The 27,783-nt window shown below is 38.7% G+C and overlaps 1 protein-coding gene across 6 annotated transcripts in view; it reads left to right on the plus strand.

Moving 5' to 3' along the window:
* Positions 1–985: 985 nt before the first annotated feature.
* Positions 986–27,783, plus strand: part of Cp (ceruloplasmin) — a 52,818-nt gene continuing 26,020 nt past the window's right edge. For 2 of the 6 annotated variants that reach the window (XM_011249655.3, XM_006535381.4), the window contains exons 1-14: positions 986–1,482; positions 8,333–8,580; positions 10,292–10,501; positions 12,093–12,266; positions 13,829–14,083; positions 14,965–15,136; positions 16,668–16,807; positions 17,830–17,982; positions 18,912–19,111; positions 21,149–21,299; positions 22,913–23,125; positions 24,644–24,851; positions 26,016–26,155; positions 27,446–27,574. In XM_011249655.3, coding sequence (XP_011247957.1) covers positions 1,337–1,482; positions 8,333–8,580; positions 10,292–10,501; positions 12,093–12,266; positions 13,829–14,083; positions 14,965–15,136; positions 16,668–16,807; positions 17,830–17,982; positions 18,912–19,111; positions 21,149–21,299; positions 22,913–23,125; positions 24,644–24,851; positions 26,016–26,155; positions 27,446–27,574 — 2,539 coding nt within the window. In that variant the 5' untranslated portion in view covers positions 986–1,336. The remainder of the gene's footprint in view (positions 1,483–8,332; positions 8,581–10,291; positions 10,502–12,092; positions 12,267–13,828; positions 14,084–14,964; positions 15,137–16,667; positions 16,808–17,829; positions 17,983–18,911; positions 19,112–21,148; positions 21,300–22,912; positions 23,126–24,643; positions 24,852–26,015; positions 26,156–27,445; positions 27,575–27,783) is intronic. The other 4 variants (NM_001276250.1, NM_001276248.1, NM_007752.3 and 1 more) reach the window with 3 other exon arrangements.

The raw sequence follows: 27,783 nt of genomic DNA on the forward strand, positions 1-27,783 counted from the left end.
ATTTAGTGCTATACAGTATCCTACAAGAAAACAACAATAACAACAATCGCTTTATTAACACAAAATAGTAACTGCTATCATCAGGATTGCATTTCACTTTAGGAAAAAAAAATTATACATTTAGATACATGCCACAAGTGAAGACAGAGTTCTAACCAAAAATCTTTTACCTTAAAGCTCTCATACATGTTACAGAGAGAAATTCTAGGTTAATAAACAAAGCTCTTTTTCCAGTTGAGTAAAATCATTCTTTGCCTTTGAAAACAGGCTTAATTGTGGTTGATTTTTTTCTTTTCCTCTCTCTTTCCTATCTCTTTTCCTTTCTCTCCTCCTCTTCCTTCTTTGCCCATTCTCTCTCTCTCTCTCTCTCTCTCTCTCTCTCTCTCTCTCTCTCTCTCTGAGTATTACTTCATTGTACAGACGGGTACTAAAATCCTAGATTCAACAGATTGTCATGTGCCAGTTTCCCCATTATGCATAGCTTATTTGGTTTGTGACTGACTTCTTTTTTTTTTTTAAAGATTTATTTATTATTATACATAAGTTCACTGTAGCTGACTTCAGACACACCATAAGAGGGTGTCAGATCTCATTACAGGTGGTTGTGAGCCACCATGTGGTTGCTGGGATTTGAACTCAGGACCTTCAGAAGAGCAGTCAGTGCTCTTATCCGCTAAGCCATCTCACCAGCCCTTGTGACTGACTTCTATCATTCAAACAAAATTATCATTTCCTGGTATGTTCTTCTATTAATTTCTACATAGCAATCCATGTCAACTGATAAAGTCTCTATAACACACAGTACAAAAAAATTTTTTTAAATGAAATTTTTATTGGCTACTTTTACGATGTGCTAAATATGTTTCATATCTTCAAAATTACAAGTAAGTTTTTGTTAGTTTTCTAAAAATCATTAACAATGACATATTTGATTCATTTTTCCTTGGCTTATTAAAAACTGGCTCTGGGTGAGGTGTAGTGCCTGGGATTGCTAGAAGAACAAAGGGAGCATTTAGAGATGGTCTCTGCCCTCCTGGAATTTACACGATGAATGGAAGAAGATGCAGAATTGCGCATGCTGTGCATGTCCAACACAAACAGATGACATTCCTTTGTAGTTAGAGAAGCCTGGCCACAGGGAACTGTGTTTGTTTTGGTTTTTCCCCTTCGTGGTTTACCAGAACCAATCTGAGTTGGAAAATGCTATTTGCTTTAAAGAAATTAGTTACTCTTTTGCAACATTAAATTGTGTCAGCCAAGCAAATGAAGCCCTATTTATAAAATTGCTTGCTTCTGGTTTCACTTTATTGCATCGTGGGCTCCGAGAGGGAGAAAAATGAAGTTTTTGCTGCTTAGCACATTTATATTTTTGTATAGTTCCTTAGCCTTGGCAAGAGATAAGCATTATTTCATTGGAATTACTGAAGCAGTCTGGGACTATGCTTCTGGCACTGAAGAAAAGAAACTTATTTCAGTTGACACGTAAGTCACTATTTTTTGTTCTTTATGGGCCAAATTCATGTTACCTTAAAGAAAATGAAGCCAACAAGGAAAGTAACGTAAACATAGAAAATGTAAAATGTTGACTTGAAAAAATCAATGCTTTTATTGATTTCCTTTATGTCCCTAATATTTGTTATTGTGAAGCTGTCTTGTCTCTTCTTTCTTGGTCTGAGGGAGCTATACTGGTTTCTTACTCTCTCCTATGGTTGTGGTTTCTCTCGCCTTTATCTCCCAAATGTGTTCTGTCTCTGGATGCAGAAGTTGTTTACTTTCAAACAATTACTGGATAAAATGCAAGCATACCATTACTTGTTCCTAAGGGTGAAAGTACAGTACTTTTAATCCTTGAAAATATCAAATATAGAAATAAAATACTACTTAAAGAAAGAAGATTCTGCCTACTACTTTCTGTGTGATTCAGGACAGTAAAGGAGTCATACTAATCTCTCACAGTTTCTGAGTCCTTATCTATAAAATGAGACAGCCCAGTTATAAAGCACAGGGCTGTTTTAAAATTGCAGGCAAAGCTCTTATAGCACAGTGCTCCCCACATAACAAGTGCAAGAAATGTTATGTTCTTATTATGAGGTCCTGATAAAATATCATGTAACTTAAATGTCTTTGTGCTTTAGTTGCTTTATATATGCAGCATTCTTTTACTGAATAGTAGGGTCTCCTTGAAGTTTCTCTAAGCTGAGGTCATCACTATTAATAGTATCTAAACATTTACCAACAAATGGAAACTTGGCATTCAAAGCAAATATTTAGTATATTAGCAACTGTATTAGAATGACAAAAGAACTCAAATGAGTGAAATGAACAGCAGCTGCTAAGACTCTCTCCATAAAAACTGCTCTATTGAGCCAAATTATGTAAGCACTGAATCATTGATGGGTACATGCTATTTTGTTTACTTTTATATGTGGTTAAATTTTTCATGGTAAGAAATGTGCAGTACTACTAATAATATCAGGTTGTTACTTTATTAACCTAGTAATAATCAGTAAGAAAAAGTTTTGAATTTGATAACTGATTACAAAGAGAAGTAGAACTTATGATTTTGTAAACATGGTTTTGAGGTTGTATTTTCTTCCCAAGAGTTGGTCTTATTCTTATAGTTTCTTTGGAGAAGCCTAATTATGTGTGGTTCATTGTTTCCATGACTAAGTACAATGTGAGCTAAGTATGTTGTTAAAAAAGGTACTGGACTGAGTATGTACCTCAGTGGTACCTAGTTGTGTAGAAAGCTGTACTACTCATTGCTCCACCCACCCCTGCTATTGTATAAAATAAAAACAAAAAATCAAGTCAGTCCACTGAGTATAAACTGCAACATACTGGCCATGTTCCAATGTGGTAAACTCTAAGTACGACGAAGTATTAGAATGAAGAGGGTTGATAAGAACTTCAGGGAGGGATTTCTTTGTTGTAAATATTCTAATGGCGTGGAGTATAAGCTTGCTTACCCTGTTAGTACTTAATAGGGACACTCAAGGGTGCACAGAAGGAAAACATGGCATTCAGTTTTTCAGTTGCATTCAGCTTTCTTTTTAATTATTGTTCTACAGTCTCCTGTGGCTTCTCCAGCATCTTAGAATCTGTATCTTTTCTCTCCCCATTTACATAAACAATGGCTGCACCTTCAGTGGCTTTGCCCATGTTGGGCTGAACTTTACCAGAGGAGTGTGGTGGCAACTTTTATCTATGTCCTTTGTCCTAAATCTGTGGTATGTTTGAATCAGTACATGAGGCATGATGAAATGGCACCAGACATGGGTCATTCTCTTCCTCGTGTAATGGACAAAGCAGAGGAGAAATAAACAAGTTGAAGAATACATCAGGAAAGAGCCTAGTATAAGTGGCAGGTGAAAGACTAGGTTGAAGAATACATTTAATTAGTTAAAGTGGAAATTTTCTAGTTAGATGTTAGCAGTTTGCAATTGGTTAGGTTCATGTATAACTTTCCTGTTTACTGTCAGATATATTCAACCTGGGCTCCACAAGCCACATATGGATATCACAGAACAGCTAAAGAAAGTAGCAATGTCATATTGCAATGTCAAGTATTAGATACTCCTTTTACATTACTTCATTTTTGTTTGTTTGTTTGCTTATGTAGATATCCAAGTTCCTAGACCTGGCTCAACTGAATGGCTTCTCAAATTAAGTATTTTAAAACCCCCTCAAAAATAATTTTAAAAATATTAAAGGAGTGTATGATTGAGTCAGGTGCCAAAGAAAGTGAGGACAAAAGGCTAACTGTGGTGCCTATTAACATATCCTTATATACAGCTGGCCTTCAGGCTCTCTCAGTATCTGTGATTCCTTTCTGCTCTTTTCATCCCTTCCTCCTACCTTAAACTTCTCCAACTCAGGCACTTAATTTCCCTCTCCTTGGCTTCTTTTTCCTAAATGACCCTGCCATTTCATCCATGCCTCTCGGTTCTCTCTTGGCTAGCTCTTAGCCTCTTCGTTCTCTTGGCTCTCTTCTCTTCCTCTCTCACTTTCCTCCTCTCTCTCTCCTCTCAGTCTGGACTCTTCCAGATGTCTTTGGATGTATTCTCCCTCATATCTACGATAAAACATTTCTCCTCAACAAACTTATGAGCAATCACATCCTCAATTTTATTCGGTAAGGTTGAGTCTAACCTGATGTACATGAGACGCTGCCTCAATTTCTTCTTTTGAAATCTTCTACAGAGGAACACATTTTCACTAACGTTACTGGGAAAATCCACTTGCAGCGCCCCATTCTCTGAGGCTGCTAAGTAAAAATAACAAGCAATGGCTGTTAAGGGGCAAGCACCTCCTAAAGGGCAGCTTTTCCGGACACACTGAACAACTCTAACATTTCATGCTTGCCATGCTCTATTTGCGACAACAAATTCCATCTCTCCTGCCTACGAAGGTTAATTAGCATTGAATCCCTGCTGTGCGTTCAGAGCAAAACTATTTTTGATGTATAATTCACTTAGGCTTATGCTATATGCCTGTAGCTGAGCTGCCTGTAGCTAGACATCTTCCTGTGGTTTCAGTATATTAAAGGAAGTATTTCTGAAATGGCCTGCAAAAAATTTCCAACCTAAAACTCTAGAATGAGACATCCCTTACAGGACTCCTGTTTTAGTCAGTTGCATAGCTGCCTGGGATAGGGGTGGAAGACAAGAGTTGCTGTGGGGCTAGGGAGCAGAGGGGCCTCCTGCTTCTTAAGAGAACATTAGAAACTTCCAAAATTATGGAGGACTCTGTGTACTGTTGCTGACTGGGAGTTGAAAAGGGTTACTTGAGAAGCATGTAGACAAGACTCCTGAGAGAGGCCCCCGGAAATCAGCCACAAGCAAACAGTTCCACAGACTAAAGACACAGAATTGTTCCTACAACCTGACTTGTTCAGGAAGTGGATTTTTCCACAAGTCTTCAGGGGAGTGTTTAGACTAGCGTCCTCTTGATTTCAGTGCCATGATGTCCAAGACACAGAACACAGACATGAGCTGTCAGAGATGACTCATCTGACTAGGAGGTTATAAGTACCTGTTACTTCAGGCTACTGTGTGATAATTAGTTATTCAGCAGTGAACGTTAAGTGAAACATTTCAACTAGTGAAGTCAAAACTCTGCTTTAATCTGAAAACTTTAGTAGCCAAGGTAAGGATAGACCAAAACCACTTCAGTGAACTCTGAACTCACCAGCAGAATGGTACTAGTAACTAATTATAGAGGCATTAAAGACAAATTATCTGCCATTAAGAACTGAGTTCTGATTCCGAGGCTACCAAAAATGACAGGAATCAGCTTCTTGTTGTTGTTGTTGTTGTTGTTGTTGTTGTTGCTGTTGTTGTTGTTTCATGTTTGTTTTTGTTCTTTCCTTTAAAGGGGGGAAAGGGGCTCAAGTAGAAAATGTGGTTGCTGGGAAGGAAACCCAATCGCTGTAATGAATAGAAAGGAGCAGGTTACAGTTGTCATTAGGAAGGGCTGAAAATAAATCTGAATAATTTGTTTGTTTCAGAAACCAACTATAATAGATTCTTGTGGCTAAACAGCTGACAGTCAAGGTTCCCATAAGCTTTCAGTAGGTGACTGACCCTTTGTCCCCAAACCAAGAATGGCTTGGAAAACAGCACCAGAAGCAAACAGACCTCTCCCAAGTTAAATATTTGATAATTTCCTAAGGAAAATTTCTCACAATGCCCAGGCAAAATTGAAAAAACAATCTGGTCCGAAAATATTTTGCTTCAGATCAATTCTTATTTTAAAGATAATTTTCAAACATATTTGATCCCCTCAAAAAACTTTGTCTAGAAAAAAATAAGTCACAAATCTAAGCACATTCCATTTAAGAAAAGAGCAATAAGACACTAGTACAGTGGATGCATGTTGACAATTGGACACCTGTTACAGTCTATGGGATGGGATGGAATCCTGGTTGCTGTAGAGTCACATTCAGGAAAATGGAAGTATATGGTATTTCAATAAAGCTTTAAGAACTTGAAGGCTGCTTTAAAACCTGGATCTGTGGAAAATGTGTATCAACAGGGCATGATAGGTTAGGCTCTTTGCTAATGTTTTCAGACAAGTCTCCTAGAATTGGTGTCAAACCCTGAAGACAATCTATTCTGAGATTTAGACGAACAGGTTTGAGACTAGACCCAGGTTCTTCTGGCAACTGGGAAAGGAGACATCAGTTACAACTGGTTGTGACTGAATTTGTCTCTTATGGGCTCCTCTCAGCACAATAGACAGCCTGGATCTCAGGGGACTTCAGTGCCGCACAGCCCAGATGCTGTTAAAGCACATCTTTATTAAGATTTCTCCTGTCCATACTAATTCTGTGGGTTTGGAGCAGAATTCATACATATGTTCTGTTATCCATGGATTTTTCTGAACTCTCAAGCCATCTCATTTTTCCTTCTGCTTTTCCTTAACACAACAAGAGGCATGTGACAACTACAAGGTAACACAAGCAGGACACACCAGGGCAAGTGTTTTGGGCAGGATTTTACCCATAATTGATGTATCTTATAACTGCTTTATTCTTTTTACTTTTGGTGAAACTATCACACCAGGATGGGTGTGAAGAAGCAAGAAACACCATCTCCATCATTTTTCAGTATGCAATTTTGTCTCCTTTAGGAGTCCTGGTGTGTTTTAGATAATCAGGGATGTTTGAGACTGTCACCCTAGAAGTCCTTAGTATATCTGGAGGAATGCAGCTCTGTTTCTATCAGTTCCTTCTGCACAAATTCAGCCACCAGAAACACTGCCAAGTAGTAGTGCTTCCTGACCACAATTTCCAGGTTTCTTCTATACAACCATAAAATGAAAAGATCTAGTACCACAATGGTGCCAGCTGAAAACAACTTTCTTTATTCTTGTCACATAGCATCAAGGAACCCCACTTCCTCTCTACTGGCTGCTCATCACCTTCAACCTTATAGGTTCTCAAAGTCCAGAGTGGATGTCTGTGCCAGAATACACTAGCCTGTGTGTTAAAAAACGCAGGTGTCTGTGTTCCACTCCCCTTTGCCCCCAGTCAGAATCAATAAACTGAAGCCAGGAATATATTTGCATATTACATAGTGCCTTAGTAGCTAACTCTTCAGGTTAATATTTAGACAACATGAGGCTAGAGTCCTAGACTTTTGACAATCACATCTTCAACTTTTGTGACAATTCCAGAGTCCCTAACTAGCCTTATTTTTGTCTTGAAACATGAAAAGAAAAATAGGTCTGACACTTGCTGATTATCTCTACCCAGAAAACATGATAAAGTTTACTTTTTAACCAGGTTATCCTCCTCTGTGATGATTAACTGGAACATGGTAAAGTATTGAAAACGGATGATCCGTAGCAGATAGCACAGTCATGCACCTTGGTTGTGGAGAATCTTACCAAGACTAGGAGTTAGTTGAGTCCTTCTGAATGGCTTCATGGCACTGTTCACTAACAGATGCCACTGAAAACTAACTTTGTAAGTTCAGTTTAGGTGCAAATATCAAATGTCCCCCTCTTTTTTTTCTTGTTCTTCCTTCCTGATTCTATTTATTACATTGATATATTTAAGAGAATTTTCAAATTATTAACTGGCATTAATCAGAATATAAACATTCACTATTCTATAGTAGGGAAGGATTAAACAACAGTGGTAATTAAAATGCAAAGGTAATTTTTAAACCCATATATATTACACAAATCAATTCTAGGACTCCTAATAGAAATGGAAAGGGTAGATCAAGGCTGGGGAGAAAGATGGGGGTTAATGAATTTGCTGTACAAGCATGAAGAGCTGAATTCTGATACCCAGCGCCCAGGTAAAGCAGGACACAGCGGAGTCTAACAGACCACGGGAGGTAGAGACGCCCTGGGAGGTGGGACTGGGGAGCTCACTGGTTAGCTGACATACAGAGTTCCACTGACTACAGTGTAAGAGACTTGGTCTCAAAAACCAAAGTGGAAAGTGATCGAGGGAGATCCTAACATAGACCTCTAGCCTCCACATCCACATCCACGGGTAAGTGAATGCACTCATGTGCCTTTAATTAAAATAACTAAATAATTTACAAGATATTATTACTTTAGTTCCACAGTTTTCTTTGGTTGTATTTTTGCACCGTGGTGTTACATTGTCCTCACAGATGTTTCTCTACCAAGTGTCTGATATGAAATACCTCAGACAATTAAAACAAAAAAGCCACTCAACAGCACCCCCTTTGTTGTTGGAGGGGGTCTATACTATAGGCAAGACTGAATGTGATGTGACCACTGATCTCCTAAGTTCTTATGCTATCTCCAGAAATGATGGAGTCTGATGAAAGCGTCTTTTCCTTTTCAGGGAACAGTCCAATTTCTATCTTCAAAATGGTCCAGATCGTATTGGAAGAAAATATAAGAAGGCCCTTTATTTTGAGTACACAGATGGCACCTTTAGTAAGACTATAGACAAACCAGCCTGGCTAGGGTTTTTAGGCCCTGTCATCAAAGCTGAAGTTGAAGATAAAGTTTATGTTCACTTAAAGAACCTTGCCTCTAGGATCTACACTTTTCATGCACATGGGGTAACGTACACCAAGGAGTATGAGGGTAAGTGCAGTGTGTGTTCTAGCTGGAGTTTCCTCTTTTCAGTAGGAAACCTTTTGACTTCTAGAATCGATGCCTTTAGATAGAACTTATAACTGCACCCTTTAAAATCACATCACAATAGTGCTGTTTCCTCTAGTTACGTGACTTTGTGTAATGGAAAATGCTACACATGACTAAATGGACTGCAAGCTGATAATGACAGCCACAGCTGGATCACCAGTACTTAATTCTTTATTTAATAGAGGAAGAATGTGAGAATGTGAGAAGCAGATAATGTGCCTGACAACTTAAAAGTGGCATGAAGTCAGAGAAGAGAAGGGGTCAGTGTGGAAGCTCTTATCTTTGGAATTCTTCCACTGGTCATATTGTAGCTGCTATCATCTTCCATTCTGACCTCTCATAAAACTCCAACCCAGCTGAGGTGGCCTGAATAATCTCATACTTCAGCCACACAGGGAGAGGACCTGTATGAGTCCCTGGAACTCACACGGTGAAAGGAGAGACAAGTTGTTAGCTTACCTCCACATGTGCACCATAACAACACACACACACTTACACATGAATACATGTGAAATAAATTTTATTTTTTAAAGTAATTTTTTAGGAATTGACTATTAGGTGCTGTGTGTCTTTTTCTGAAGAGACATGGACTTTTGTCTTCTAGCCCAGATAGAGCACGAAAAAAAAAATGATTAGACTAGCGAAATGATTCTACCTCAGTTTCACATGATAGACCAGTGAGTTTATCTAGGTTTAGTCGCAGGAGCATGGCAATGCACCGGCCGCATCCTAGGGGAGGACAGGGATGTTCTGAAACACGGCTCCCTGAAGCACCTCAGGAGTCATCTCTCTGGGTCCAGTCTTCTGAGAGACTCCTGTAAATAAGCACAGCTGCTCTGATTGCAAAAGTGCAGTGGCCATATCATAACCAAAGGACAGAATTCCACATTGCATCATTTCTTATCTGTTTTTCTGAACCGAATAATTCTACTAATAGAACACCTGGCTACCATGCTTTTTCCTTTTTACAGCACCATGGTATACTAGAGTATTAACATCAACTTTCAAAAGGCCATAGTAGGCTTGTAATTTTGTTAAAGAAAAAATTCTTACCTTTTAATGACACATGCTCTGATATTTAGTAGTTAAATATGTCTGACATCTGCTTTAAAATAATATATGGCTGAAGATAAAGTTGAGTGGGTTCTGGAGAAAAACAAGAATGGCTTTCAGTTCACCATTATTGTTAAAGCTGGGCTGACAGGTTCACGGGGAATCCACCAATACTTAGATGAATGCAGAAGTTTGAAAATTTCTCAAATTACATGTACATTTTTTGGGTTCTGTAATTACAACACACAGAGAGATCTGATATTATATAGGAAATTTCAAATTATTTGAGAGGGGTGGTTACTTTGCTTAATGTTTTTATACCATGACCCAAAGGTGAGAACTTTCCCTTAAATTATGAAACTCTCAATCATCCTGAAATGGCTGTTGTGTATGACTCAGTCAATTACCAATTTAATAATTATCATTCTCTGAGACTTATAGGCCCCCTAGACATTAGCCTCTCATTTCTTTTTTTATAAGTCCAAATAGGACATTACTAAATGTCCAAAGGACAGCCACTAGATGATGAGGACTGACAATTATTTCAACTATGTTCAAATGTACTCACTTTCTATCTTCACTGCATGATGCTTTCCAGGAGCCGTCTACCCTGACAACACCACTGATTTTCAACGGGCTGATGACAAAGTGCTTCCCGGACAACAGTATGTGTATGTGCTGCATGCCAATGAGCCAAGTCCTGGAGAGGGAGACAGCAATTGTGTGACCAGGATTTACCACTCCCATGTTGATGCTCCAAAAGATATTGCATCAGGACTCATAGGACCTCTAATACTCTGTAAAAAAGGTATGTCCTCTCGCTGCTCACAATATGGGACACAGGTACATGGCAATTTGTTTGTTTTCTTTTTCTTTTTTTTTTTTTTTGGTTTTTTTTTTTGTTTGTTTGTTTTTTGTTTTTTCCAAACAGCACATTTATTAATAATATATACTAATGAACATCTTGTTAAGTTTTGGCATAAATATACCCTTGTTGTCACATCACAAAACCAAAACCATGCACACGTTTTCAGTGTTTATATTAATCACACAGTGTGTACCATTGGGGTTTTTTTTTTTTTTTGTAACATTTTTTAAAATTAGGTATTTTCCTCTTTTACATTTCCAATGCTATCCCAAAAATCCCCCATACCCACCCCCACAATCCCCTACCCACCCACTCCCCCTTTTTGGCCCTGGGTTTCCCCTGTACATATAAAGTTTGCAAGTCCAATGGGCCTCTCTTTGCAGTGATGGCCGACTAGGCCATCTTTTGATACATATGCAGCTAGAGACAAGAACTCTGGGATACTGGTTAGTTCATAATGTTGTTCCACCTATAGGGTTGCAGTTCCCTTTAGCTCCTTGGTTACTTTCTCTAGCTCCTCCATTGGGGGCCATGTGACCCATCCAATAGCTGACTGTGATCATCCACTTCTGTGTTTGCTAGGCCCCGGCATAGTCTCACAAGAGACAGCTATATCTGGGTCCTTACAGAAAAATCTTGCTACTGTATGCAATGGTGTCAGCGTTTGGAAGCTGATTATGGGATGGATCCCTGGATATGGCAATCACTAGATGGTCCATCATTTCATCACAGCTCCAAATTTTGTCTCTGTAACTCCTTCCATGGGTGTTTTGTTCCCATTTCTAAGAAGGGGCAAAGTGTCCACACTTTGGTCTTCCTTCTTCTTGAGTTTCATGTGTTTTTTTCAATTTTTTCTTAAACTTCAAGTTATTCTGTGTTGCAGTTGAGTAGATAAAGGTAAGAATAGAAAGTGACAGAAAATATAGGGGAGGCCTTGAGGACATGAAAAATGGAACAAACATTTTAGCGAGAAAATGACAACGATTGAAACCAGTGCTGTGAAGGATAGGTTTGCTGGGTGTAACTTCCTGCAATGGTGTGATATAGAGATACATTACTTTATTATTTGTTACTACCTCAGTGGCACTCCCTGTCGATGTCTGCAGTTACCTGTATTATATTAATAAGTATAATAGTACATTTATTCCTTGCCTCACTAAGACAGTATGACTCAAGAGTTTGAAATGTAATGTTTATTGGATCAGATCAATAATTACCTGCGACACCTTGATGTGTTGGCTTGTGGCTATATGTGTGTGCCAGTAGATTTAGATACATTTGAATTGTAACCTTCTCAGTAGCCAAAATACATTTAATGTTTTTGTCAGTGAGTATATAGATACAGGAGCACGCGGTGAATGGCATGTGTAACTCACTGAATGCTTCCACAAAGTGGAGTGGATGGTAAACACCTGTGTACTAAGAAAATAAATACTAAATTTATTTTAAAAGAAGCTCAAATCTAATAAAAATATAAGTTGAATCACATGCTAAAATTTCATATCTACTAAATTACAAATTTCTACTTCAGGTTCTCTATATAAGGAAAAAGAGAAAAATATTGACCAAGAATTTGTACTAATGTTCTCTGTGGTGGATGAAAATCTCAGCTGGTATCTGGAAGATAACATCAAAACCTTCTGCTCTGAACCCGAGAAAGTTGATAAAGACAATGAAGACTTCCAGGAAAGCAACAGGATGTACTGTAAGATTACAAAAGACTTGTTCCACCTTTGTTTTAATAATTATTAAGATTATTCCCTCACATGAATACTTCTAGCCTGAAGCCCTAATATCAAAAGCATATTGGACTTGCAATTCAGTATGTGTCTTAGTTAGGGTTCCTATTGCTATGATGAAACACCATGATCAAAGGCAAGGTTGAGAAGACAGGGTTGGTTTGGCTTACACTTTCATATCATAGCCCGTTATTGAAGGGAGTCAGGGCAGTGACCTGGAGGCAGGAGCTGATGCAGAGGCCACAGAGGACTGCACTCAGTGTGCTTTCTTATAGACCCTAGAACCACCAGCCAAGGGTGGCACCACCTATAACAGGCTGGGAACTCTTCCATAAATCACTAAGAAAATGACTTACAGCTGGATCTTATGGGGGCAGTTTCTTAATTGAGGCTCCCTCATCTCAGATGACGCTAGCTTGTGCCAAGTGACTCCTAAAAATGTCTTGACAGCCCAAGCTTTTCCTTAATTATCAGGCACAAAAATAATGAAATTGGGTCATCTATCCTTCAGGACTTACGTGGAAAATTATTTAATTTTACAATAATTAGATCCAAAAATATACATGTTGTTTTCCTTTGGCTTCTTTAAAATGATTTTCACTTAAAAACTGAGAAAACAATAACTGTACTTCCAAATTAGAAGATGAGGTTATTCCCAACTTTTTATCTAAAAGTTTTTGTTTTGTTTCATTTACATGAATATCTTCTGTCAATTCATTTTCACCTTTTCCTCTGTTATCCTTTTAACAAAAATAGACATAAAAAAATACACCTAAATTTCTAGTCAGAATGGATATGGTTTGCTTCCTCTGTCACACCTGGTGTATTAATGGTTCTTAACATTCATGTTTCTCCCCATAAATTTCCTAGAACTGCACAACTGAACAGTGACCCTTAGCTTCTTCCAAGGATCTCATTCCTTAATGCTTTTGAGCTTTCAGGGTTTCCTGGTTCTGGTCATTTCTGCCCCTTCCTGAATTCCTTTTCTTTCTTCAAATCTCTTTAAATTTTGTCTTTCAATCTTAGAAACACTTTTACTTGTTTTTGCTATTACAAAAGAAATTCATAAAAGTGAAAAAAAGTTTTAAGCAAAAAGAAAAAATATAAATCATTTGTCCTTTGCCCATAAGCATAGTTAATAACTAATTATTAAATAACATTTAGTACTTTATCTTTAAATGAGTACTTTCTATCTGTATATGGATGTATCCATATTTATATGCACACATATATAAAACCAATGTGCATAGTTTATAAAAATCAGAGTCCCTATAAGTTTTGTTTCTAATATTGCATTTAATATTCGTCTTCAGTATAGTTTTGACAATGACTCTTAGTCTGAATTAAAGTCCAAAAATGAAAGAGTATGTTATTGATTAGCAATGTCTGGCATGAATAAGGAGGAAAATGTAACTACTGTTGTGGCAGATATTTCCTATACTAAACTGATTTTGTATTTTGTAAAGGTAACTATTACTATCCCAAGCACTAATGTCTATGGGGCAAAAATTCTAATCTTGACTTGCAGCTATAAATGGATATACATTTGGAAGCCTCCCAGGGCTCTCGATGTGTGCAGCAGACAGAGTGAAGTGGTACCTTTTTGGTATGGGTAATGAAGTTGATGTGCATTCAGCTTTCTTTCATGGCCAAGCCCTGACCAGCAGGAACTATCAAACCGATATAATCAACCTGTTCCCTGCCACCCTAATTGATGCTTATATGGTGGCCCAGAATCCTGGAGTCTGGATGCTCAGTTGCCAGAACCTAAACCATCTGAAAGGTAAGATGTCTTCACCTCCAGTTAGCTGCCAGTTGTAAAAAGAAAAAAAAAAGCTGTGTATTAGTTAATCTACTAGTAGACGGTAGAAGAAAAACAAAACCAATAAGCTAGTTAAGTAATCTGAACACTGAATTATTATCATAGTTTTATCTCCATGTTTACATCATAACGAAATAAGAGCAGATAAGCTTGGAATGTTTATAAAGTAATGTGGAAAAAATATTATTTTTCTAAAATACAGACATGGGTTCTGACATGAAAATATAGCATCATTTGTAGTATCTCAAAGTAGAATAAAATACTGTAAAAACAGATTTATATGTTATGTTGGAAAGTAGCTTAGTTTTTGACTTGTGTCAAGTAAAACCAACTTTTTTATTCATTTTTGATTTGTCTTTTCTTTGCCTTAGCTGTAAATGTCATTTCTCTATGTGATGCAATGTATAAAAACACTTTGTTCTTAAAACCTATTTGTAAATTTTATCCCTAGAGGAAATCAGTCTTTGAAAATTTTTACCTCTTGAAAGGTAATTCTCTCAAAGACTATTGTTTTAAAACAGCCAGTCCCTTCAAAATAAAAGGCTGAATCAGTTAAAATTTTAGTGGGTATGTGACAACGAAGGTCCAGACTCTCAAGAAGAATCCCACAAACACGGATATCTTATTTTGAACACGCACATGCTTCTTAATGTCATAAATACATAAAAATCCATAAATCCCTAAAACACACATACGTCTGTCTTAAAAACAACTTCCTGCCAGCAGTCTGTGAACAGGTGTTTACCGTGCTTTGCTGCATTGCCTGTGTGGATTGACTCAGTTTCCACATGCCGGCTCAGCAGCAGTTGTCACTATCATCAGTCTTCCCCGTGTTCTTTCAGCTGGGTTGCAGGCCTTTTTCCAGGTTCGTGACTGTAACAAGCCCTCGCCAGAGGATAATATCCAAGATAGGCATGTGAGACACTATTACATTGCTGCTGAGGAGGTCATCTGGAATTATGCTCCTTCTGGGACGGACATCTTCACTGGAGAGAATTTAACAGCTCTGGAAAGGTAGCCCCACACAAAGACCATTTCCTTTATGACTAAAGATGTTGAGTATTTATTTAGAGCTTACTGGCCATACATATATTTTCTTCAGAGAAATGCTTATTTATGTCCTTTGTCCAGTTCCAACTTGGGTTGTTTCTGTTGGTATTTATTAGTTAGGAGTTAACTTATATTGCCTGAATATTATTCCTTCATCAGATACTCAAGAGAGTATTTTCTCCTGTCGTGTAGTCCTTCCCCTTCCCTCTCTATATGGTATCCTATGATACACACAATTGACACTTTGGATATGTCAGGCTGGTTTTCATAAGATGACACATTCTTTTTCAATCTTCCTTTCTTATCTGTAATTTTCCACAAAGAAGAGAAGGTGATATCTTAAAAGTTAGCAGGCGTCATGGAGATGGCTCAGTGGGGAAAGGTGCTTGCTGCCAAGACTGGGAAACTGAGTTCCATTCCCAGGACCCACATGGTGGAAGGAGACAACTTAGTTTTGAAAGCTGTCCTCTGACCTTTACATATACACCATGGCATTTACTGGTACATATACACAAAACAAGTGTCAACAAGATTATACCATTAATCTATGTCTACTCACATCACACTACTGCTTCACAGAATACTTGCCTGTGATCCATCTTTAAAATTTCCTTTTTAAAAAGTTGTTTTTAGAAGTTTATTCTGTGTTACCCAATGTTGGAGTGTGGGGCCTGGCACAACACAGTCTAAAGCATAAACTTAAGTCGCAGGCTACACTGACAACCCCACATAACAACTCCCAAAGCTGTGTCTCCAACTTATAAGACTCTTACAAATTGCAGAGCTGTATTTCGATTTTTCTTAATGACATCTCTACTTGGTTGAGGCCTGTCCAACTCAGTGTGTCCAAACTGAATTCACTGTGTCCTATGCAAAGCAGTTTCCTCTGCACTCAGTGATCAGTATTATCAGACTCACCCATGTGCTGAGGTCCAGAACCTACACTGTTCTGACCCTGATTCCCTCACCAGTGCCGCCTTCACCCTCATGAGGTACTGAATCATCGGAGTCTACATTTCTCTGAAAGCTGTCTTCTTTCCTCCATCCTCTTTACCAATATGATCAAACTTCTGTCTTTCATGAAAATTGTAAAAACTGTCTTCTGATTGACCTTTCTCATATAGTATTTTATTTCTTAATGCTTTCTCTAAGCAGCTATTGGAGGGATTCCCCTAAAATATTCATACTGAAGCCTTCAATCCTTCATTATGGCCATGGAATGGAGTACCTAAACCTTAACCAGGGCCCCTTGCCCACCTCTATCTCTCCAAGCTTCATTCCTTGCTCCTCTGCTTCTGCTGTGGTTTCTGGGCCCATATGGGACTGAGCAAATGAACATGGGTATCACAAACATTTTGTCAACAGTAAAAGATTCTGAATGCCCAACAAGGAAAAAATTTAAAAATATAATATATCATGAATCCAAGGTGATTTTGACAGTGTACCTCTGTTCTAACTCCACACCAGAATCAACCCCCATTTTTCCTTTTGGCAGTGATTCAAGGGTATTTTTTGAGCAAGGTGCCACAAGAATTGGTGGCTCTTATAAAAAAATGGCATATCGTGAGTACACAGATGGTTCCTTCACAAACCGAAAACAAAGAGGCCCTGATGAGGAACATCTTGGAATCCTAGGTGAGTCTAAGCAGAACACACGTGACTAAAACACTTTCTTCTTGGCTATTGCAATTTCAGGAAGAACCAAAGTGTCAGGACCTGTAGCATGACTCCTAGATAGAAGCTAGGGAGATCGGTACCGCCCGACACAGCAGCTCAGCCCTACATAGCAGCCCACTCCTGTCCCAAAAATTACCAGTCACAAATTTTCACTTTCATTATATCTTGATGACTGCAAAGGGGTGCTTATCTCTTCAGAGAGATAAGGGAAATTGTTTGAGTTGGCTTAAATAACTGACTTAGCCAAAAGAACACTTTCTCAGAAACCAAATGTGGGCTTACTAATGACCCAGGCTGGATCTGTCCCAGAAACTGCTCCCAGCTCCAAGTTCTCTCACAACTGCTAAACACAGTCTTTCCCTTTATCTACTAGCTTGGTGACTTTTTGAATGTGACTTAATTTTCTTTGCCTGCTCTTTTCTATAAAATTGAAACAATGATGATTATTTTCTTATGAAGAAAGGGTTAGCTATTAGATATGAACACTCAGAAGAAAGGATAATAAGATGCCCTCAATAAATGCTTTTTGGATATTACATCAAGCATTTGTGTACTATATAGCTATATCTTTACTCTACAATTGGTAACATTCATTTTAGAGTTTTAAATTTTAAAATACTATTATCTGTCACACCCAACTTAAACTTACCATAACTGAGGTCAAAGGCCACACAGCCCAGATTGTTTGAAAAAACAGGTTGAAGAAAGTGTAGATACTCCAGATGTTTTTGTATGTGTGTAAATACTATAAATTAGTTTCCTGATGTGCAAGTTTTACTTACTTAAAGAAAGACAATAACCAAAGTAATTTCTCTCAAGTTGGATAAAAGAAAAAAAAATCCTTGCCTTTTTTCAAATTTCTTACATTGTAGCAATACTGGACTTTTAAAAACACCAAGCTTTCCAAGGTGCCACACACACAGCTACAATCTGTATGTCCCAGGACAAATGAAGACAACTAATGCTCGCTTTGTCCCTAGGTCCTGTCATTTGGGCAGAAGTAGGAGACACCATTAAAGTCACCTTTCATAACAAAGGACAGCATCCTCTCAGCATTCAGCCAATGGGAGTAAGTTTCACTGCAGAAAATGAGGGAACATACTATGGCCCACCAGGTCGCTCCTCACAGCAAGGTGAGTAGGGAATTCAGTCATGGGAAAGCTGAAGGCAGGATACCAACGACTGCCCATATTTCTTTTAGGAATAATATAAACAGAAAATAAAATTATTTTCTATACTTCCCAATCAGTTTACAGAATTTTGTTATGTCTTAATTGGAAAACTACTGACAATCCTAATAAAAACTTAGATAGGCTGTATCAATTATATATTTCTGAAATAGTGTTAGGTGAATGTTTTTAAGGTCCTGCAATGTTAAGATTAGAGGCTCATTTTAGAATATTTGAAAAATACAGAATGCTATAATGAAGCTATTAGTAATCCATAATTTCATATACATATATGTATATATATATTCAATACTTCTGCTTTCATCTGTGTATATATAACATAATTTAAATATTTTTATTGAGTCATATCAAAGAAATCTCCTAGTTTTGCTACCAACTGCAACATGACTATAGGCTGGTTATTGAAGCTTTCTGGCTTCAGTTTCAGTTGAAAATTTAGATAATTTGCAAAGGATTATAGGTTAAGTTCATTTCAATTCTACTAATACTTTCTGTTCAGTTTGCTCTACAGAAAATGAACTGATTACCCCCTATTGCCAGGTACTGTTGCACCTGACAGAAGGATAGAACTAATGTTGAAGGCAATGGTATTTACCTTCAACATTAGTTCTGCTTGAAAGAAAATAGTCATATTCCATATCTGAACACAAAGAGGGAGATCAATTCTAGGCAGACATTTGGCGCTTCTTGAGTTTGTCGCACCAGTCTGTCAAATGTTACAGGGTAGCACAAGGGGGAATTCTATCTTAGTTGGGCTCAAGGAACTTAGAAGTGGATCATTAGCCCTAACCCATTCTGTGGCTCAGTAGTCACATTTGAAAGCACATACATAACCTCTCTGTTGTGACCATTCTTATATCCTCATCCTCAAGCAGCCTCCCATGTGGCTCCCAAAGAAACCTTTACATACGAATGGACTGTCCCCAAAGAAATGGGACCCACTTATGCAGATCCTGTGTGCCTATCTAAGATGTACTACTCTGGCGTTGACCCCACCAAAGATATATTTACTGGGCTTATTGGGCCAATGAAAATATGCAAGAAAGGCAGCTTACTTGCTGATGGGAGACAGGTAAGCCTGGGCAGGGGAGAGGGAAAATGACGCCTAATCTGTTTTAAATTACACTATAGGAATAATTATAGGCTTTAAAGAACCAAAGGGTTTTTTTAATTATTTTAAATTTTTCTCCGATTTATAAGATTTGTATTATGGTTGGGCATAGTGATGTACACTTGAGATTCCCAACACTATGATATGGTAAGGCAGGAAGATCAAAAGTATAGAACCATTCTGGTCTTCATAGTAAGATCATACAGTTTTTAAAAGTATTATGCATTTATTTTCTCATAGAAATATCTCAAGTGCATCAGGAATTGCATTATATATGAAATTCATACTGTTTTGTGATAAAATTAGCAATAAAAACAACCTCTTGACTTACCACCAGGATCCCATCATTTTTTAAATCTATAAAATAAGTAGTTTATGATGTATCTCTGGAGATAAGAGATCCTGTCATGTGATCCGTATACCTGTAGTCCCAGCATTTGGGAAGTGGAAGGACGAAAATAAAGAGCTCAAGGCTATCCCCAGCTACCTAGAGGGTGAGGCAATTCTGGGCCACATGAGACCCTGTTTCAAACAAACAAACCAAACAAAATTATACAGATATGGTCTTCTAAACTGGGCACAGAGACGTAGGCCCTGCAGCTCTAGTGCTTGAGACAAAAGGACCACATTTAGCCAGGAGCAGTGGCACTCATCTTTAATCTCAGCACTTAGGTACAGAGGCAGGTGGATCTATGTAGGGTTGAGGCCAGTCTGATCTATAGATCCAAGTTCTAAGACAGACAGGACTACACAGAGGAACTTGTAAACCTGTCTCAAAAAAACAAAACAAAAACCAGAAAGGGGGTGGGCTGGGCAACCATATTTGAGACCAGTAGTAAGAACCTTCCCATGGAGTTGAAATAAGTATCCCTTCACCCGAGACAGGCCATCGCTGGCCCAAAGGAATGATCCTACCCACGTCTAGCTCAGTGCACTAGTGACTTTACTGACTTTATTTACAGGAGCATGAATAGCTTAAATGTATCTAAATCACCAATAAACTCAGACTAAGCAACCCTCATCACTGATGCAATTTTGTGAAGGATCTGTCAACTCTGCACATTAGTTAGCCGTTTTCACTTTGACAATCACTTTTCACTTGAATGACTCATAAGAGAAAGACAAACAAGGCTTCAGGATTCTCTTCCCTGAGAGCTTATTTGCTTTGGTTCCATGGACTATCTTCTGAATGAATAGACCATTTTCTAAACTAGAGAGTATTTGTATGAATCCATCTTCTAGCTCCTGGGCATGCCATTTCCTCCCTGAAGATGATCTGTGTGGCCTATAGGAATTCTTACTAGTTTCACCTTTCCTGATTCTAGTACATAGATATTCCCACATAAGTTTTTTTTATCACTCTAACAAAATATCCAAGACAAATAACTAAAAGGATGGGGGTCTATTTTGGCTCTTGGTTTTAGAGGGTTCAGCCAGAGTCAGCTAGTTCCATTCCATTTGGGCTGTAGTGAACATGCATATGTTAGAAGAAAGCTCTTCATCCTCATGATGGAGACACATTGATTGCTCATCAGATGGCCAAGGTGTGTACAAGAGAAAGGGAGAGAGGGGGGAGATGGGGGAGAGAAGAAATAGGACATCAAGGGAGAGAGAGAGGGACAGATTCTACCATATTCAAGGACACAGTCCAAGTGATCTTGTCCCTTCAACTGGGACATAGCCATCAGCTAGGAACCAACCCTTTAAGAGATGAATTTTAAGACATTTCAAATTTAAACCACAACATATGTATTTGAATAACTTATTTTAGTGGTTCAGTTTGTATTGGCACTATGGGCATGAAGGAAGAAGTCAACCATAAATCCTCCACAGGCACCAGTGAAGATCTGGGTGGCTAAATGAAATATGTCACTGGCCAAGTTTTAAAGGGGAACCTAAATTTCTGTTTGCATTTCTTGAAATGGCACAGAATATTGTACTTAGAAATCTCTTGCTTTACTTGTTCTATCTTCATCTCATTGCTATTTTGATTTGCAGAAAGATGTAGACAAAGAGTTCTACTTGTTTCCCACAGTGTTTGATGAGAATGAGAGTTTACTCTTAGATGATAATATCAGGATGTTCACAACTGCACCTGATCAAGTGGATAAGGAAGATGAAGACTTTCAGGAGTCTAATAAGATGCACTGTGAGTACTGCATCTCTTCCACCTGCCCAGACTATTTCAGTGTTGCATAGATAATGGTTTAACCCAGTGAACAGCATTTGTCACTACTCTGCATTCATTACATAGAACAAATATTTGCTAGTGCTCTGAAGGCAATAACTTTGGTTATCAAAAGCAAACAAACAACAAAACAAGCAAAAAGAATCCTACTTCAGAATAACAAGATATAGCATACATGCTAATTTGATGAATAGGTCATCTATTCATCCATTCATTTATTTACTTATTGGTTTTTTTTTGAGACATACTTTCTTTTATGTAGCCTTGAGTTTCCTGGAGCTGGCTCTGTAGACAAAGATGGCCTTGAACTCAGGTATTTCCAATGTGTCTTTTTAAAAAGAAGAAGAAGAAGAAGACGAGGAAGAGGAAGATGACAAGGAAGAGGAAAAGGAAGAAGATGACGAGGAAGAAGAAGAAGACAAGGAAGAGGAAGAGGAGGAAGAAGAAGAAAGTGTATTTATTTAGAGGAAAGTGGAGATGGAAAGGAGGGACAGAAGAACAGAGAGAGAACTAGTATGTGGCATAGTGCCTATGAAGGTCATTCATTGTAGGACAACATGCACAAGAAACTTCTCTTTCTAGCATTTGGGTTTCAGGGTTTACTTGAGGCTGGAGGGCTTACTATCAAGTGCCTTTATCAACTGAGCTATTTTGTTGACCCCTGAATGTGTCTTTTAAAGTGTGGTCTCTAGATCAACAGCCTGTTTCACCCAAGAGCTTGTTAGAACTGCAAATTCTTGGACCCACTTTTGAGTTGCTGAATTATAAACATTGGACTATGTCCCAGGAGTGTGTACTTAAAAAATCCTTTACCTGGTTCTGATGGCATACTCAATTTGAGAATAATGGGTTAGGTGCTTTTCTCATTTGTAGCCCAAGAATGGCAGGCTCCTCTTATTTTTCAATGATCCAAAGACACGAACTCTGTGCCATCCTGATTTTTATACTTGATTGCTCATCAGAACCAACTTATAACTTTTAAAATTATTCAAACCCAGAGAGGTCTCCAGCCATTTTATTTAAATTTTAGTTGGTAGAAGTGAAAACTGTACAGTTGCAGTACAAACTAATTTTTTTAAGCTGCAGTGATTTTAGTCACACTACCCACAATCCTTACAATATTACTTTAAATTCTACAATATCATCCTTTGGGATCAGCAGTGAGAGAAACTTTCCTACACACCATTTTCCCTATTTTTTTTTTCATTGAGTCAGGGACTTTTGCATATGAAACAGCAAACACACTGCCAATTTGTGACACCCAGAGTAAGCTGGGGTTATTTCCTGACACAGTTGCTCACAAACATGACCTTTGGAAGAAATGAGAAAAACAGCCTGGAATTCGACTCCAGCTGAAAACACTGAAATCCCCAAGGCGGTAGGGTCACAGAAGTCCATGCTATGTGAACTCAGATCCGTTCCCTGTAGTCAGGCTGCTCTGGGGACAGCAGAGGCATTGACGTGATGGGGAGGCTTAAATGTGTGCTTACATGAGGAAGCACAAAGGACTTTTTATTTAACAGAATGTGCTATCTTCTACCCTTTTTCTCCTCCCCCTCTTTCAACTTTTGCAGCCATGAATGGGTTCATGTATGGCAATCAGCCTGGCCTCAATATGTGTCTAGGAGAATCCATCGTGTGGTATTTGTTCAGCGCTGGAAATGAGGCTGATGTGCATGGGATATACTTTTCAGGAAATACTTATCTGTCTAAAGGAGAAAGAAGAGACACTGCAAACCTATTCCCTCATAAAAGTCTCACCCTTCTCATGAACCCTGACACAAAAGGTATATTTCTCTTATCTGGCCTTAATTAGGGGTTACTATTGCTGTGATGGACAACCATGAGCCAAGAAACTTGGGGGGGAAAGAGTATATTTGGCTCTAGCTTCGGTACCACTGTTCATCATTGAAGGAAGTCGGGAGAGAACTGACCTCAAACAGGGCAGGAGCTGATGCAGGGGGCTTGAAGGGGTATTGCTTACTGGCTTGTTCCTCATAGCTTATTCGGCCTGCTTTCTCAAAGAACCCAGGACCAGCAGCTCAGGGATGGAACCACCTACAAGATGCTGGGCCCTCTCCCATCAATCATTAATTATGAAAATACCCTATAGTTCTATCTTATAGAGGCATCTTCTCAATTGAGAATCCCTCCCTTCAAATGATGTGAGCTTGTGTCACATTGAAATAAAACTTGCCAAGACAGTAAATATATGTGGTTTTGGTTGAAAACTCTATAGAAAAGCATATGGAGTGATAAACTTTCTTTTTTTAAAAGAATTTTTATTTATTTTATGTATATGAGTACACTGTAGCTGTCTTCAGACACACCAGAAAAGGGCATTGGATCCCATTACAGATGGTTATAGGCCACCATGTGGTTGCTGGGATTTGAACTCAGGACCTCTGGAAGAGGCATTAGTGCCCTTAACCACTAAGCCATCACTTTCAAAGCCTCCCAAATAGACCTTCTCTTAAGAGGGTTACTGGGCCACTGTTGTTGAAGCAGACATCAGGTGGACCTAGTTCCTATACATGGGTGGAGTAGGATGTGTGTGTGTGTGTGTGTGTGTGTGTGTGTGTGTGTGTGTGTGTGTGTGTGTGAGAGAGAGAGAGAGAGAGAGAGAGAGAGAGAGAGAGAGAGAGAGAGAGAGATTTCCTTGTTTGAAACAGCAGAATCTCCAAGATGGGCCCTTTTCAGTTAAGGTCTTTTTAAAGATAACTGGGGAAAGCAGGCTAGAAGAAATGACTCCTGCATGTGTTCTGCATGTAAGCTTTCATATTACCTCTACAGCCTTGATGTGGGGTTGGCCTGCTGACTGCTTACAATTGGGTATTCTATATTTGAACTATAGCCAAGCACATTTAGACACCTCTTTGGGCCTGGCTCTCAATGATTAAATCAACTTAAAACAAAAAGGGAAGAATGTTAATCGGGTCATGAAAATATGATAACCTGTCTCTGGCCTTACTTGATTCACTATGTGTTACTCAAGATCAGTGAATAAAAATAAGGAGAAAGGGGTGATGGGTAACAGTGAGAGAGAATCTTAAGCATGAGCTATGCACTCATCTATCTGTGAAGTTCTGAGCAGGGAGACTTATAGCTGTCCTGAGACACATACACCCTTTGCTGGTTCTCAGAACAGTAAAGAGAAGCCCGAGCAGAGGGTGAGTGATGACCAGAGGTATGGAAAGCCTGATGATCCGAGAAAATCACTCATGCTCATTAAATCTGGGAAATAAAAATACTGAGCAAAAATATGACAAGTTTCCTTTTTTTTTTTTTTTTTTTTACCATTCCAGGGACTTTTGATGTTGAGTGCCTTACAACGGATCACTACACAGGTGGCATGAAGCAAAAATACACTGTGAACCAGTGCCAGCGGCAGTTTGAAGATTTCACTGTCTACCTTGGAGAAAGGACCTACTATGTGGCAGCCGTAGAGGTGGAATGGGATTACTCACCAAGCAGGGCCTGGGAAAAGGAGCTGCATCATTTGCAAGAGCAAAAGTAACTTTCCAGTCTCAGATTCCCAAAGTGCTCAGCTCTAATTGTATGACTCCCTTTACTTAAAGAGCTATGACAACCCTCAGCTGTAGTAAGCAATAGCAATGGTCACTTCCTGGGAACCTGTGGCCATTCGCTTCCATTTCTCTTGGCATCTTCGTAAGGTACCTTATGTGACTTATTCCGGCTGACTCTGTGGCAGCCGGTGCCTTGCTGGTGGACTGTCACTCATCTTCAAACTCCCCCAACCTGGGAACAGCCAGTGTGGCTTATTCCATCGCTAGTATAAGAATCAGTCATTCCACAGACTTAAATCCACTGTGTGCTTCTTCAGTACTCTAGCAATTCTTTCCACTAAGATCTTAAACAAAACTACATTCAAAGCCATTAATGACACAAACACTGTAAAAAGAAATTATTAAAAAAAAAACCAGAAAGAATAAATCCAAGTAAAATATGGCCTCAGGAGAATTAGAAACATTCCTCTCAGCATCATGTGGCATCACATGACGCTCTAAGTGAAAAAAAAATTCTCCAGGCATGCCTCCTCTAGCATGTCATTTCCATCACGTGACCTCATGTGACCATGATCTGAGGAATTAGTATGAGCAGTGGGGACAGGTAGGCTCAGGGTGCCTAGTACCCTGGCTGACAATAGCTTGATAGTTTGATTTCAGTGCTAAGGTGGTCTGAGACAGACAGGTCTGAAAGTTTGGTTTTATGATTTGGATAAAGTGGTTAAAAGGAACCATTAGTTAACTAAAACTTTAAATAAAAATGTGCCACTTCAGTTCCTGTTGACTGAAAATACTGTATTAACTCTTGATTGACCCTAGACTCATAGCATTTTAGAATGGAAAACTGGGATGAGATGACTTGATCTGTGCCTCTCGTTAGGGGCATAAGAGCTAAGGCCCCTTTCCCCAGATAGCAAGGATCGAGACATCAGCTTAACAAGAAAAGAGGCAGGGCCAGGACTGAAGCAGCACACTGGGCAGGTCTCTTTGTATCATTCCTCTCTATTTTAAAATCTTTTTTTTTTTCTCACTGGGATGGAAAATAATTTTAAATGAGCGTAACTATTCATAAGAATTTTTACTCTTTAAAACTTAATTTCTTTTCTTTCATGAAAACAAATACTAACCTGCACTGGGTCTCCTTTTCTAGTGTTTCAAATGTATTTTTGGATAAAGAAGAGTTTTTCATAGGCTCAAAGTACAAGAAGGTTGTGTATCGCCAGTTTACTGACAGCTCATTCAGAGAACAGGTGAAGAGACGAGCCGAAGACGAGCACTTGGGCATCCTTGGTAAGAGGGCAGCCCCATCTTGGTAGCCTTGTGTTAGTGACAAGAGCTGCCTGCAGCATTGTGGATATAGGCTGCATTTTTCTAGTTAATATATCAATGCTATTCAACACCCCCCCCAAAAAAAAGAAAAGGAAAGGAAAGGAAAGGAAGTAAGCCATTCAATTAAAAGAGAGAGAGAGAGAAGTTTGTGCTTGCTAAAGAATATAGCTATCACTTATTTCTGTCAGGAATAATGTATTATTCCATAGATCGATACAATTACTTATACTCGGTGCCTATAGTTTTAGTGAAGTTCCTAGAAAATACCTCTGAATAAATACCTGAGCCAAATTCTCCTTTTTTATTCCATCAACCCCCACCAAAGAAGCATCTCCTTCACTCTTTTACTTGAAAACTTAAGATGTCATCAGTAATATATATATACATATACATATATATACAGATATATACATATATGTATCCATATATATATGGATAAGAAAATGTGTTTCCTTACATTGGATCAAGGGAAAGTTACCTTCAGGAACCACATTAAGGCAGAGTGTGTAGCCTGAAACCCATGAGGTGCTCTACTCTTAAACCTTTCATTGGTTCCATGGGACCAGAATTTCCCTGATCAGATACTCTAGATCAGTGGTTCTCAACCTTCCTAAGGCTGTGACCCTTGTGGAGACCTGCAAGCATAAAATTATTATCTTTGCTACTTCATAACTGTAATTTTGCTACTGTTAAGAATCATAATGTAACTATCTGTGTTTTCTGATGGTCTTAGGCAACCCCTGTGAAAGGGTCATTTGACACCCCAGGCTGAAAAACACTGCTCTAGTGCTAATAACACTGTTGAAGGTAGCAGAAGTATACAGGAAAAAGCTACAGCTAGCTGGAAAGCAAGCTGGAGGGCCACCTTCAACCTTGCCAGCATAGCCCTTTGGTAATTTTATGCTCAGCAGGGGCCAGAAGTCCAAACAGAGAGTATGCAGTGGAAAGCTGCTCCAGGCCTGCCACCAGCTATCCCTCTTAGACCTCTGACACTCAGGAGTTTTTAGGTTCAATGTAATTTGGAACTCTGAATAAAAGATACACAATTGTCTTTATATTTAGAGAAGCCACCTCTAGTGTTCTTATGCACATCTTTTGGGACCAGAAATAAATCATGGACTGTAATAGTACAAAACCATGGGCAAAAAAATGAGACTCCATCTTTCACACTGAAAGGTTACCTGATTTTTGCCTTTATCACTGACAGAAATTCCAATATACTAAGCTCCCTTTCCATTTTAATTTTTCCAGGGCCACCAATTCATGCAAATGTTGGAGACAAAGTTAAAGTTGTCTTTAAAAATATGGCAACCAGGCCATATTCAATACATGCCCATGGGGTGAAAACAGAGAGTTCTACAGTTGTTCCAACGTTACCAGGTACTGGGTGGAGAGGAATGTAGAACACAGATACTATTCCATAAATGCTAGCTGTTGTAAACAGCAGTCCTTCCAAATGAGCATGTTGTAAGGGAATGCAAATGGAGGTGAGCAAAAAGCATACATCGAACAGCTCTGTGTGGGCGCTTGAACAGACAGACACACAGACACACACACATTTATACCAAAACTATTTGCTGAAGGACTAT

Source organism: Mus musculus, chromosome 3 (assembly GCF_000001635.26).
Source record: "Mus musculus strain C57BL/6J chromosome 3, GRCm38.p6 C57BL/6J".
NCBI classification, from domain to species: Eukaryota; Metazoa; Chordata; class Mammalia; order Rodentia; family Muridae; genus Mus; species Mus musculus.